Genomic DNA, 15067 nt, shown 5'->3' with positions numbered 1-15067 from the left:
TCTAGTGTTCATACGGAATAGTACAAAAAAACATCCTGTGCGTAGTCTCTGAGTCTTTAGAAAAAAACATCTTGGTGAGCCATTTTAATGATGACAGAAATCAGCGGAGAATGATAAAACTGATAAAAAGATGTTTACAAGCTGGTGAGCAGAAAAGATCTCGCATCAAGTCTTGAGGTAGATACACCAGCTACATCAGAGTAAGAGCCTGTTAGGGTTGGCTCCTGTCAGCCAAGAGGAATCATCTGAGGCGATCAGGAGCACAGTCTAAACCAAAGTGGACATCTGGAGATTAAGTGATATTGTTTCTAGCATTCAGTTGTCTAATTTCTGTAGCCCCGTTCCCATAGTAGCCTCAAAATCATGTTTTTTGCTTTTGTATGCCATGCCTCTTAAGGTTTGAGGTTTTGTGTTTGCTGAGTTGCTTTCCTGCTCACCACAGCTGAAGAGAGTGCTTATTTGAGTTACTATATCATTCCTGGCAGCTTGAACTAAAGTATTTCCACCAACGGAACCATCACTCACTCCGTGTTTTTCTTTTCTTTTCTTTTCTGTTGTTTTTGTTTTTGTTTTTCATACCATTCTATCGAAACATTAGAGACTTTTTTAGTGGGATCAGCAGTTTCTGAAATACTCAAACCAGGCCTTCTGGTACTCACATTCATGCCACAGAGATAAAGTCACCTTTTTTCTCCATCCCGATGTTTGATGTAAACATTACCTGAAGTGTGTGATGTCTATCTGCATGATTTTATGCATTGTCCCACATAATGTGTTGACTGCACAGTGATTGTAAATACAGGTGCAAGATGAGATAGTGGTGTAAAATGGAAGCATGTCTTGGTAGACCACAAGTCTTGGTAAAGATCATTGTTTCTTTAAGACACATTTTTTTGAACATTGATAATTTAGACTTTGTTATATTTACATTTTTTGATTGTGTGAAGCTGCTTTGCGACAATGTCAATTGTTAAAAGCGCTTTACAAATAAAATGGAATTAAATTGTTGCCATGTTTATAACATAATGTTAATACAATATTTTGTTTAAACTGAAATAATGAGAATAACATATAAAGAGAAAACAAAATTTGATCTAGGGTTATCTGTCCTACTTTTCATTTCCTCCCCCTGCAGTAAACCTCTCGGCTGTCAGAATGTGCTTGGATTACTGAGATTCAGCTCAGATGCTCAGATTCTTATCCCAGAGCAGAGCAGAGTTTGTATTAAAAAAAATCAGGGCATTGCAACTGATCAAACACCTGTGGTACATTCAGGACTTACTGTACTATCACCTCAAACCTCTACAACGCTTAGTAGTAAGTGCTGTGGACAAGTGTACTCACTCATTCTTGACTGACTTCCTGATGACCAGAGGTGACTATGCAGTATGCGGTGTCCATGCTCAAGTAGAAGTATAAATAATGTCAAAGCAAACTCTCTGCTAGAAGTTAAAATATCCCTTTAAACTCTAGCCATCTATTACACTATGTAATGCAAATTTGTCCCAGGATAGTATGTATTATGTCTTAATTGTGTATGTTGAAATAGTATAGAAAATGCCAATTATTCCTTTCAAACTTTGATTTTATTGCCTGGATAATAAAATTCAGAAGTTAACTTACAGTATTTGCACATTTTCATTTACAATATACACTCACCTAAAGGATTATTATTATTATACATGTTCAATTTCTTTTTAATGCAATTATCTAATCAACCAATCACATGGCAGTTGCTTCAATGCACTTAGGGGTGTGGTCCTGGTCAGGACAATCTCCTGAACTCTCCTGAACTGAATGTCAGAATGGGAAAGAAAGGTGATTTAAGCAATTTTGATCGTGGCATGGTTGTTGGTGCCAGACGGACTGGTCTGAGTATTTCACAATCTGCTCAGTTACTGGGATTTTCACGCACATCTGTTTCTAAGGTTTACAAAGAATGCTGTGAAAAGGGAAAAACATCCAGTATGCAGCAGTCCTGAGGAGAATGGGCCGACTGATTCAAGCTGATAGAAGAGCAACTTTGACTGAAATAACCACTCGCTACAACCGAGGTATGCAGCAAAGCATTTGTGAAGCCACAACACGCACAACCTTGAGGCGGATGGGCAGAAGACCCCACCGGGTACCACTCATCTCCACTACAAATAGGAAAAAGAGGCTACAATTTGCATGAGCAGTTGGACAGTTGAAGACTGGAAAAATGTTGCGTGGTCTGATGAGTCTCTGGTCAGAAAGATTTCTGTTGAGACATTCAAATGGTGGAATCAGAATTTGGCGTAAACAGAATGAGAACATGGATCCATCATGCCTTGTTACCACTGTGCAGGCTGGTGGTGGTGATGTAATGGTGTGGGGGATGTTTTCTTGGCACACTTTTGGCCCCTTAGTGCCAATTGGGCATCGTTTAAATGCCACGGGCTACCTGAGCATTGTATCTGACCATGTCCATCCCTTTATGACCACCATGTACCCATCCTCTGATGGCTACTTCCAGCAGGGGAATGCACCATGTCACAAAGCTCAAATCATTTCAAATTGGTTTTTTGGACATGACAATGAGTTCACTGTACTAAAATGGCCCTATCAGTCACCAGATCTCAACCCAATAGAGCATCTTTGGGATGTGGTGGAAAAGGAGCTTCGTACCCTGGGTGTGCATCCCACAAATCTCCATTAACTTATCCCATAAATATGGGCCAACATTTCGAAAGAATGCTTTTAGCACCTTGTTGAATCAATTCCACGTAGAATTAAGGCAGTTCTGAAGGCGAAAGGGGGTCAAACACTGTATTAGTATGGTGTTCCAAATAAAAAAACATTAATCAAGATTTACATGTATTTATATTTATATTTATATAAAGTAATACAAAAATTGACATCAGCCATCAAGTACTGTATAATCTCCCATTATGTTTTGATAGGTGTGTTCAAAGTGCAGTATGCAGAAATTCACCTTAGTAGATTTCACAGTGTTCTCTCTGTTTTTTCTCTTTTCTAGATTAGAATGCATCTGGTGAATTCTTATAGCTTCTTGTTGCCATCTCTGATAAATTCAGACAGGTCTCTGTGTTTACTTAGGCAACTGGAACTAAAATGCAGCTACCAACATCCTGGTGCCAGACACCACAGCGCACACACCAGAGCCTCCGCAGCGGCCCAAAGCCTAGGTGGTTTTAATGGTAATGTTTTTAATATTACTATGGAAAGTTCTAGAAAATTCTAAAAGGTTTTTTTTTTTTTTTTTACTGATGTACATAGGTCATACAGCATTCTAGAAAATTATTGTTAATTCCACTGCATTCTCTGTCAGCTACTTAGCAGTGAGTCTGGAATGTTCTATAAAATAGGCATGTTTGTCATTTACCTAGTTCACAAAAGCTTGAAGAGAAAAATAAGGTACAGTACCATACCTACTTACACATATTTGGGCATACGTATTTGGGGAAATGACACTTTCTGACCAGAACAAGAAAAAAAAAGTAAGTAAGAAAAAAGTAAGTTATTTTATAGCTTTAGGTAAAAGTTGCATAGTGTTATTTGTACACCTATCCTTTGTAGTGTTGCATGGGGCCTGGAGCCTATCCCTACCTTGTACTGGCACAAGGCAACAAGGCATACACACACACACACACACACACACACACACACACACACACACACACACAAAAAGCTACTGTATATTATACAGCAATTTTGAAACTTCAATGAAACCACACAAAATGCATCTGTGCTCTGGAAGGAAACTAGAGTATTGAAAGTGAACCCACTAAGACCACCACACAGGTGTACGAGGTATATGTGTGGCATTACAAGCAGAAGGTGTAGTTCATGTTTCCCACGGTAAAGTGCGATGATTCTAAAGATATATAAATGCTGACACTGTGTGAATACTATATTTCATTTATGACATTGTGAATCTACAGATGTACCACAAAATCTGGAAAGAACTGATAAATTCTTTCCATATTGCACAGCACTCCTTATTCAACATTAAGGTACTCAAGTAGCTCATCCGTAAGGAGTGGAGCAGTGGAGGAGTGGTCTACATACGAAGCACTAAAATATTATATGTACATAATATATAAAATAAACTGAGGTTTGTGTGTGATTTTTTTTTAAGAATCCAGGAATGAGAATTTGGATATAAACCTTCTCCACTGGATATCTATTAGCACTTGTTGCAGTTTTCAGTTTCGATCATAGGTGTAATAATAACTCAGTTGATGGAAGGTTGTTGGATGCTGTGAATATACTGCCCAATGTTGTCAACATCATTACATAATTTATACCTTAAAAGAACTAATTAGCAGTTGACCAAAATTTAAAATGCATAAAGTGCTTAATGAAGATTAAAGTTGCAGGATGAAATGTCTGAATTTTCTATTAGTGTAAATATCCACCAAAACTTCAAATACTGTTTATAATCTCCTGCTATACTAATGCACTTATCCCAGCATTTCGTTAATGCTTGGATACTACCTAGGTATAAGGTTTTGTCAGTGCTAGACAACTCTGGCCTCCCAGGAACTCCTTTAACTCCTTTAATTACTTAAAGTGAGGTCATGGCCCACAGACGTTCCTTTAATGAACAAGTGGTGTCTGTTAATGATTGTGTGTACTGTTCCTACAGACAGATGCATCTTTTCTACAAGTTGGTGACGGGTTATTTATTGATTTTCAAGGATCAGGTGTTCCACTCGCTGAATGTTCACAGAAACGACATTCACAGACATGCAGCCTTCTTTAAAAAGCATAAACCATTTAAATGTTTCACTGTGAGTAAGAGTCTTATCACCCTACTGTGCTCTTCTGTAAACATCAATCAGTTTTATGCCTTCATTCCATAGAGATTTCATCACAAGTCCTGGTTTGACTTGAGCTCCCCTTGTTGATGGGTTGCTTTGACATTACCCATGAAGCAGGTCAACTAAGCTAATGACATTTTTTTAAAGGTCACCAGTTGAATGTTTTTATTGGCCATTAACTTAACGTTACCTAACCCCAGGCTCTGACTTATGGTGACCAGTTTATTGACTACAGGTCAACTACAGGTGCTAAACTTATTTAGCTGCATGTCACTTGCTTCAGTTAATGCAATGATGCAGAATTATTAAAATACTTAACAGTGTCATTTATTCAATGTCAGTGCTGTTTGCCACAATATCTGCCCTATATATGGCAGAAAATTGTGTATGACTGTGCAAAGATGCTTCCAAAACATTTCAGTGGAAGTGCAGGGCCCATTCATTATTTCTCTGGTTATGTAAACAAACTGTGCTGACTGTATAACTAGTTTCATGTCTTCCTGTCCTGTAGTCATATAATTGTGCTGTGTTATAAACTAGACATGAAGCAGGACAGTTTTCTATGGCTCTAAGTACTTTCAATGAAAGTGAGCTAGATAAAGGGCTGGGTGGAGCATTGTTTAGATTGTTTGGTCAAATTTAAATTTAGTCAGTTGATTAAGCCTATTTAATCTATATGGTTATTGAATATTGTGCACTATGTATAGTGTCCTGTCTGTAAACATGTACGGTGTTACTATGTAGGGCTGTACTTTGATAGTCACCAAAAGTTGCAATCAAATTTCTTGTGTATGTTCAAATACTTGGCCAATATACCTGATAAACCTTAGTAAGTTCTGATTCTGGTTCTTGTGATAGTGCTTGCTTGATTCTTAAAAGTTGCATAATGGAATTTTAATACCGCGTAGTAATAAAAGAGATGTAAAATAATTAAAAATTGTTGGTAATAAAATATTAATTACTATCAAATAATATGACTTTTAATATCTTGTTGTAATATTCTATTAATATTTTGTTGTAATATTTTGTTTAATAACATGTTTTCACATTAATATCCTGCTATATTTTATTTGACCTTATTTGCTTTTTCTTGTTTAATTAACCACATCTATTTTATACTAAAACATTTTAATGGTTAAAACCCATCCTTGAACACTGATATAGACTGACAGGATATGTCATTTATCTTCTATGCAAAAACGCTGAAAATAACCAGTGATTTGTCACATAAACCTTGTATGTAAATCTTATTTTCCTATGATGACATGCTTCGACATGCTGCATTGTTGAACGGAAATCATCCGTACCGTCTCACAGGCACGGTGTTGAACTAAGCCTAATAACCACAGAGAAAAACAGCCTGGAGTCATCTAGTCTGAGTCAATACTTCTTTGAATACACGTTACTCAGTTTGAGAAGTCATTTCTGATATAAGAAATACATCTGGTGGTTAATTCTTACAGGAAACAGAGACAACAGAGTTTTTTTTTTAACAGCGTTTAATTGACTGAGAGGCAGTTATTCGACATTGGGAACACTTCCATAGGAAACATGCAATGTTTCTTTTCCACTGAAAATTACAAAGAAACAGCACAGGAAGCTGTGCAAAAAGCTGACTTATTTATCTACCTTCAGGTAAAACATAAAATTCTGGTAATGTATTACTATTATAGTATAATGGTATTTCTTCCATAATGCAGATTCCGATGAATATCATTGATTATTATTGTACAAATCACCAAAAGATCCTGTAATCGCCTTTCTGTGGAACAGTTTGTATCCTGTGATTGGATTTCTGTTGAGGCAGGACCATTTTAATCACCTGGGCAGAAACATGAACACAAAATATAATCAGCATTTTTTTTTTTAAGTTACAACACATACCCAGATACCCTAATGTTTATCCCAGACCTTTAGTTTTAGTACTATTAGTAGTGTACAGAAGGGTTAATTTACCTGGAGAATGAGCGTGATGGTGGTGGTTATGAGAATAGCAGAAAGCAGAATGTTAGGCAATGTAAGAGTTTGTTCGTATGTGATCTCGGGGGTTTCCTGAATCCTAGCTTGTGCGTGTACAGGGGGGCAGTCTGGGCTGTCTGGAGATGAAAAATATAGCACATTATTCACTACATCAAATACACTTGAATTCAGTCTGTTTTGAAGATGAAAAGGTTTTTTTTTTTTAATAATTAACCGAAACGTTTTACCAAATGGAAAAAAGGTTTCAGAGTAAAATTCTTCAATTTACAGATCAAAGTTTCTAGCAAAGCATCCTCAGAGCTACTGACGTCAACCTCGAGCTTTATTTTTGTAGCGTTTTGAATCCAGTATGTGGGTTGGGGAGGCCCCGTTTCCACTGAATGAATCACAACATTAAGAATGCACGTTGTGTTTGGTCTAAGATCTCTGGCTCCCTCTAGGGTCCTGACATCGGGTCAGTCTGTCTGTACTGTATGTCTGTTTGTCTGTCATAACAGACTTTACAATACAATTATTCTTTGTAAGTATTTTGTTAAGTACACCTACACTAACCTACATATGTCAGTTGTGACTGCTTTTAATGAGCAAACATACAGGCCAATGTTGAACACATAATTGAATGTTGTCAGTTGTCTGTGTCATTCTAAAGTGTTTAGTAGTAAGTTCAGAAAACTTGTGCATTAGTACTGTTAATCAGTGTAGATAATAGCAAAGTATAAAAATTTAAGGAGACCAATGTGACAATAATTTAAGGAGACACAAAATTAAAGTGTAAAATAAACCAAATTCCACCATTCTGTCTCTAAGCTTGTCTATGATTTCTTCATTTCAATGATTTAAACTTTAGTTATCTGTTATCACTTTAAAAAACAGAAGTATAGATTTAAGCCTATAATTGCAAGCATTTTGTTTATAATATATACCAAGGTTTCAGGTTAGATAAAGAATTTTTTGCAGTTGCTTAAATGGGTAGATGAATAATAATAAATAATGAAATACATGAAAAGAAAAAGAAGCCAGGTTTAGCAGCATATCTTACCTTGTATGTACACCAGCGTACCATTCCCAATCCTGCGGATGTATGGTGGTGGGAAGATGACATCTATTTGGCATCGATAGATATCAGTGTCTTCCCCCTTCAAGCCAAAGACAGTCAGGTCCACTCTGCCTGGCCTTCTATTATATCTGCAGTAAATGCTACCATTTGTTACTATGGAAGGCTTTGAGGAGTTGACATAGGCATTGCAGATCCTTTCTTCTCCATGCATTCCCTTAAGTAAGGACACTTGCATTTCTTCTGGTTTTGATCTCGTGTTAAATGTGCAATGCAAAGAAACCTGCCCCTGTACTCCCACTGCATAGTATGGCTGAGACACATTAAAAGCTAGAGGGACAGAGAAAGAGTGAAATATTAGTAAACTTTAAAATATTTCTAATAAAGTACCGTAGGAAGCTCTGTTACAGAGTACTCACCATGCCCCAGAGGGAAGCCCACGATCAGTGTGATAACTAAGGCAATCATTGTGTAATGCTGGTGGTATTTCCCATTGTCTTTTTATGCTTGAAAATCTTCAAACTATTGTGGAAACCTCTGTGACATCATGACTGTGGCAGGAAACCTCAAGTTGACGGTAACTGCCCGTATGGAGTGCTAATTTTTACATTCGCAGACATATGTGATGTAAGTTTGCAGCTAACTGATGGAAAATCATCGAACGTGCAATTGCAAAAAAGCAACATATCAGCAAAAAGAACAAACCTGACAAGAGTTTAACTGAACCATTCTGAGCTTAACTCAAAATGAAACTCTGATAGCAAAGAATGGAAACAGTAATGTGGTATTTCTGTGAAATAGTTGTGCAAAATCATGAAATTTAGGATTCACATGTGTGACAGGCAATCTAAAAAATTCTCAATTCCTAATTTATGATAACGTATGAGTGGCACAAAGTATGTGCATGATACTTTGATGCAATAAGTGTGACCAGTTGATTAATCTCATGGGTAAAGTAGTAGGTGTATATTATTGCACGTATACTCGTCTTGGCAAGTAAAATTATCTATGATATAAATGAGATTTTGTTAATACTATACTATAGCTTTTGCTTTTGTTACAATACTAAAATTATTTCTGTACATTTCTGCTAATGTAAAGTAGTTGCAGTACTGTTCAAAAACTCAACAAACATGATGGGAAGATGATGTGAAAGAAAATGTGCTGAACATTAATTCCACTTTCTATTAAATGGCCACGGAATCCTTACTATGCAGGTCAGCATTTCAATATTATGTTATTGAATAAATAATATGTTATAAAATATTTACAGATTTCATGCTGTTTTACTGGTGAATACCTTCATTTTATTTATGAACAATAACACTAATGAAGTTACTGTATTTAACAGAAAATGGAACATGTCTTAATGTGCTATAAATTGTCTTATTCATTATTATTTGTCACAAAATAGTTAACAATTAATATTGAATAGGTTTTCATTTAGTTGAAAGTATTGACTTTTGCAAAGTATTGCAATGTATTTCATGAATATATCTCACTGCAAAGAAATGAATGCTTAAAAAAAATTGTACCTTACAAAAATGAAATATGATATATGATCAAAATATAAATATGGATATGGATAAAAATCATCCAGAAAAACATTTAAATAAAGTAAATAAGCACAATCAGGCAAACATCTCATATTTTGCTTAATATCATCCAAAAAAACATTTAAACCATTTAAATAATGTAAATAAACACAATCAGGCAAACATCTCATATTTTGCTTTATTTAACAGTCCTCCATGTTCAAGTTCAAGTCCATGTTTACAAAGTGTTTTAATAAATTACACACATATTTAAAATTATACTTAGAGCAACAGGGAATTGTTTTTATTAAGGTGACTGGAAATAGGTCGCTTGGGATGGATGGGTGGCACCTCGAGCTGATACTGAACCTATTTGTTTCTTGAGAGCTCTCCTGGCCTTGTGTTGATATAATCGTTCTCGTATGTATCCTGATGTCCAAGCTTCCACTGGTTCAGAAACAAAAATACTGTTATTTATAACATAGCAATATGGTGTTCACAGTTTCCAAAATTACTGCAATTGAAAATATGTACTGTATATATGTATGTAATTTAAACCTTTTTAAAAAAACATAAAAAAAAAAACTATTATTACAGGACTACAATAACCCAATTAAACTATATAATATTCCAATTCTAACATTTATTGTTTTAATTGTAAGCACTATTTCTAGAAATAAAGCAAAATTATCTTTCAATAAAATGTGAAAATCCAAAAATTGAATTTGCTGTTTACTCATTAAGATTTTTTCTATATAATTTGAAATGCATGGTTTGTCATTTGTGTTTTATATATTATAAGTGGATCATATACATGGCCACTTACAGCAAAGAAGCAGCTGATAATTGTGACAATAAGGTTATACAAAGCCAGTAACCCACAGCCTGCAGCCGGCAGTACCCAAGACAGGGATTCGTCAGTGATACAGGGTTCTGGATTTAGGGAACAATGAGCATATAAAGGGTTTACAAAAGGGCTTTATGCATTGAGACATATACTGCTTGGACCTGAAATACAGTACCTTTAACAAGAAGAAAAATCCAGGTTGTTTTGTGAGCATGTCTGTATGAAACTGTGCACTTGTACAAGCCTGTGTCATTGACTTGAGGTCTGTCTATTACATATTTTGCAGTGTCATTTTCAACATGGACACTAAACCGTTGCTTTTTCCTTGAAGTGTTTGTTACTTGAGTTGCTTGGAAATGTGTAGAATGCAGCTCTGTCTCCTTGTGTAGGATGATAGAAACGTTCTCCTTACTAAGTTCCAGACCAGGGCAGGGGATCGAAGCACTGTCAGCAACTGACATCACTCTCTGTATTACCAGGTTTTGGTCTGAAAACACAATAACACATGTTATTGTGTATGCTTATAAGGCTCTGCTGCAAAAGAAGAGAGGCGTCAGGATGTGGTCTGTCACTACCCTCCTCCTCTCTGCTTATCACTTTCCTCTCTGTTTTTCTGAACACGGTTTTTACTTTCACTACAGGTGGCATGTTTTATGTTGGAAACATAAATGAAAATGAAAATATTTATCTACATACTGTAAGTGTATTTAAAAGGTTTTTAGTAGTGATCTTGAGTCAAATGTCAAATATGTATTTTGTTACATTTACTGGGTAATATGTTTACATATTACGTTTTCATTCTTTCTTTCTTTGTTTGTTTGTTTGTTTCTTTTTTCTTTCTTTCTTTAATTTTTTCTTTTATCCTTTCTTTCAGTTTTTCTTTCTTTCATTCTTTCATTCAATCGCAACTCTTTTTCAACCTATTATTTCTGGAGCCCATATCTGGCATAAATAAAATAACGTTTACTCTGCAAATCCCATAACAATATGCTGTATTGTCTCTCTTCACAATGATTGCTAATGACATTGTTAATTTTGTTCATTCATTCACACTAAGCAGTTGTTCCTATACTGAATAAAATACACAAACCTTTGATGCATAAGCAGTTATTTTCTCCGTCTTTGTGGCAAAAGCAGGTAAATGTTGGAAGAATGGACAGGAGCACAACAATGCAAGCGATCCAGTTGTTGTGCATCTCTGCACTGCTGCCTCACAAGTGAGAAAAAAAATACAGCACCCTTTTCCTGTTTTGACTATGGGAAGACACTCAAGTCAGAGGCACCTTTTAAAACAACTGACTTAAATGTCAATTGCATTGTATTCTAATGTATTACTGAAATGTTCCATATATTGTGAAATTGAGAAATTTCTCCTTAATTAAAATTCATGAGCCCTTCCAGCCACTCATTTAGTTTAGATTATTGTTTTGTTATAGATGTTAAAAGATAAATTAGGGCAGGGAGAATTTTCCATATTACTCAGTCTAATTTGGATTACTACTTCTTACGTATTGAAATGTCAATTTTTGTCTTTTCTGATGAAATGAGGAGGTCGCGTGGGGGCTGAAGACCTTTTTTAGAAATGAGTCAAAACTTTCCTTTTATTGGTCACATCACAGGATGGCACATTTGGTATTGGGGTATTTCTCATTTTAAGTAGATTTCTTTTTACTTTGCTGTCTGATAGGTGTGGTTTAGTCTCTTTTTTTTTTCATTGTACTTTGCCCTCACAGTTACCAAAGTTACATCAGAACAATGCAAATTTTTCCTATTATGGAACAAGTAGTCAGTTTTTTTTACTAGTTGTGTCTGAATATTTTGGAGTATATACTAGTGCTGGGCAATATGACCTCAAATCAATATTTTGATTAATAATGCTTTTTTTTGGTTTACTGAAAAAATTTTTTAGTAAATATGCTCAACTATTAAAGATATATATATATATTGACAGGCATGGTGTACTTTATTGTCTTTTTCATAATACATTGCCCTTACAGTTTCTACAGTTACATCAGCAAACTGCATTTTTCCTATTATGGTATCAGTTGTCAGTTTAGTAGTTTTTGTATTAGTTGCGACATTATAGAGTATATAATAGTGCTGAGTGATATGACTTTTTTATGATAAAAAACTATAATTTTTTTATTTCATTTTACTTTGCCGTTTGACAGGCGTGGTTTAGTTTCTTTTCCTTTTTATTGTACATAGCCCTCGCAGTATCTACAATTACATCAGAAAATGCATTTTGCTATTATGGAACCAGTAGTCAATTTGATTACTTGTGACTAAACATTTTACATATTTTAGAGTATGTATATAATATTTATATAATGAATCAATATCACAGGTAATTTACATGGTTTTTATTGCAATTATAATTAATTAATGAGTTTGTAGTTTGTGTCTTTAATTTGCTTGTTTTTTTAAATTTTATTAAAATGAGGTGTGTGTACTGTATACACACCATTTTAATATTGAGTAGACCCCCACTTTTGCAATTATAACAGTAATGCACTGTGTGTTTTGGAGTTGCTCTGATCCAAACATCTATGGATCACAATTTGAGCCATATCAAAGTCACTTAAATCCTTATGCGTTCCCATTTTTTCTGCTACCAATACATGAACTTCAGGAAAAAAGTTTTACTTGCTGCCTAATATATCCCACTTTCAGCCACTCTTGTAACAAGATATTAAAACTAGCTACTGTGAGAAGGGCCAATTTGTAATGGTTAGACAACTTCAAAACTTTTGTTCTCATGATTCTATGTGAGAGTTACTTAATTTACAGATGGGGTCTTTAGAAACTCACAGACTTCCTTTCTTTTATTCATTTACTTAAGAATTTACAGTATATGGGGAGGTTTGTTCAGGGAATCACATTCAATTAAGATACATTTAAATGTATACTGTATGGGTGCTCATGTGCAACACTACAGTAGTGGAGAGTTCAGCAGTAAAATGTATAAATTTCTCTGGGTTGTCATCATAACGCAGCAGTAGGATAGCCTACATTGGGGCCCAGATCAGAAATTTACCTATTTATCCATTGTATCTAACCCCTTTACAAGATCAAATGACTGACTTAGTGGGATAACAGAAGTAAAGAATGCAAATTTTGTGAACAGGGATTTACACGTTTTACATTTCTAAAAAAATATACAGTAGTATGGAAAATGTAGAAATGTATGATGTCTATTTAGATATTGTAATTGTAATGTCTATTTGGGAGAGGGTTATAATGTCCATTTGGGTAAAAATTGTAATATCCATTAAGGGAATTTTGTAATGTACATTTAGGGAAAATGTATATTGACTGTTTAAGAAAAAAATGTATGAACATTTGGGGGGAGTTTCATAATTTGCATTTAGGAACAATTAAAAAAACTGCAGGACATAAAAAAATTATCCAAGGAAGAAAAACTTTGGCCAAGTGGCCAAGGCTCACTGATGTACTGTACATGGAGAGTGAAGGGTGGACTGTGTAGTCTGATCTAATAAAATAAAAATTGAGAAGAAGGTTAATGCTGGTTCCAATAGAAACCAATGACACCTTCTTAATATTAGACCGGGTGGTCATAATGGTAAAGATATATACAGTATATACACACAGAACACATTTAATGAAAATGTACGTAAATGTAATAAAATTAATATATTTGTATAATAGTATTTTGGTATAATAGTATTTTTTATATATTTTCTGTAGATATTTGTAAATATCTAATATTATACTGTATTTCAAGTAGTTAAACGTGCAAGAATTAAACTTACTTGTTTTATTTTAGTTTGCAGTAATTGATATGAGCCACATGGTGGCACACAAAACAAGTCTATGAACCAGGTAATTTCATTTAACCTCTGGCCTTCATTTGATGTTATTTCCCTGCGACCTCACATCTTCAGCAAAATTCTGAGTATCTGTGATCGTTCATAAAAAAAAATTATGTTCCAAAACAGCAGTACAGTATGGCTCCATTATCAGAACAATGTCTTGTTTTGGGGTGCAGGTACAGTATAAATTGACTATAGTGGTCTGGCTTTGGTTTGAGTGGTGATGACTCATCAACTGTGATTTCCCTGATGTGGTTAGTCGTGTATCCTGAGAGCACAGTCAATATTGGTCTCACAGTGTCTTCCCCGATGTACGTATAGCCTGCTCATGTTTCTGACTTTGAGTCCCCCTCTCCCACTAATACCAAATTTCTTGCAGCAACATGATCAAACTGAAACTGGTGCTTACATTTCACACAGAGTTTGTGCATTTTCCTTTTTTCTTCCTTTACTAAAAATGCCACAAACTTGTTGTATATTGATAGAATATTGTGTAGATATAATTAAGTTACAAAAATAATTCGACATATAAGTGAATGGATTAAATAATAATTAGTAAAAACAAATATTATTTATTTATTTATTTAGTTAGTTAGTTAGTTATTTACAATTCCTGTGCTTTAAACACTGAGATTAATTTATTCTGGAACATGATGATGATATTTCATCTTCAATAACTACTTTATTCTGACCAGGATCATGATGGGTCTTTTGATTAGTAGGTTTTGAGGCTGGTACACTGCTGGTACACTGGTCTTTCATAGAACACTTACTGGCATGTTTTGTGGACTGGGAGATGTACAGTAACACACACAAACATAGAATCGAACATAGAACACCTCGCATTAACTTAAAGTACCATGAGGTAACAGGGGCACTCCCTTGGCACCAGGCTGCCCATGCCAACAACCTACAAAAATCCAAAATTAATAATGATAATAACTAAAAAAAACAATGTCAACACATTCTCAGTCCCCAGTAAAGACAGCAGTGTATGACATCTGACAGCT

The 15067-nt window shown here is 35.0% G+C and overlaps 2 protein-coding genes across 2 annotated transcripts; both read right to left on the bottom strand.

The window, feature by feature from the left end:
- Positions 1-6334: 6334 nt before the first annotated feature.
- cd28 (CD28 molecule) lies at positions 6335-8335 on the bottom strand. Its single transcript, XM_053497124.1, has 4 exons — positions 8262-8335; positions 7828-8172; positions 6765-6904; positions 6335-6630 (listed from the first exon to the last, which is right to left on the bottom strand). Exons 1-4 carry the CDS (start codon positions 8308-8310, stop codon positions 6544-6546), a joined length of 621 nt encoding a protein of 206 aa, XP_053353099.1. The 5' UTR covers positions 8311-8335; the 3' UTR covers positions 6335-6543.
- Positions 8336-9566: 1231 nt separating this feature from the next.
- On the bottom strand, positions 9567-11466 carry LOC128524547 (uncharacterized). Its single transcript, XM_053497158.1, has 4 exons — positions 11315-11466; positions 10400-10711; positions 10204-10310; positions 9567-9824 (listed from the first exon to the last, which is right to left on the bottom strand). Exons 1-4 carry the CDS (start codon positions 11418-11420, stop codon positions 9747-9749), a joined length of 603 nt encoding a protein of 200 aa, XP_053353133.1. The 5' UTR covers positions 11421-11466; the 3' UTR covers positions 9567-9746.
- Between the last annotated feature and the right edge of the window lie 3601 nt (positions 11467-15067).

The sequence above is a fragment of the Clarias gariepinus genome, chromosome 5 (assembly GCF_024256425.1).
Source record: "Clarias gariepinus isolate MV-2021 ecotype Netherlands chromosome 5, CGAR_prim_01v2, whole genome shotgun sequence".
NCBI lineage: Eukaryota > Metazoa > Chordata > Actinopteri > Siluriformes > Clariidae > Clarias > Clarias gariepinus.
Note: the sequence above shows the minus strand (reverse complement) of the source record. Positions and strands in the feature narration are given on the sequence as shown.

Bases quoted from the DNA above. Each gene is read 5' to 3' on its own strand.
- LOC128524547 (XM_053497158.1), bottom strand. From the start codon at position 11,420: ATGCACAACAACTGGATCGCTTGCATTGTTGTGCTCCTGTCCATTCTT. The intron at 10,712-11,314 runs GTTTGTGTATTT...TTGTGTTTTCAG, and splicing joins TAACTGCTTATGCATCAAAG to ACCAAAACCTGGTAATACAG. The intron at 10,311-10,399 runs GTACTGTATTTC...CCCTAAATCCAG, and splicing joins GATTTTTCTTCTTGTTAAAG to AACCCTGTATCACTGACGAA.
- cd28 (XM_053497124.1), bottom strand. From the start codon at position 8,310: ATGATTGCCTTAGTTATCACACTGATCGTGGGCTTCCCTCTGGGGCAT. The intron at 6,905-7,827 runs GTAAGATATGCT...TTTCATCTCCAG, and splicing joins TACGCTGGTGTACATACAAG to ACAGCCCAGACTGCCCCCCT. The intron at 6,631-6,764 runs GTAAATTAACCC...GTTTCTGCCCAG, and splicing joins CCATCACGCTCATTCTCCAG to GTGATTAAAATGGTCCTGCC.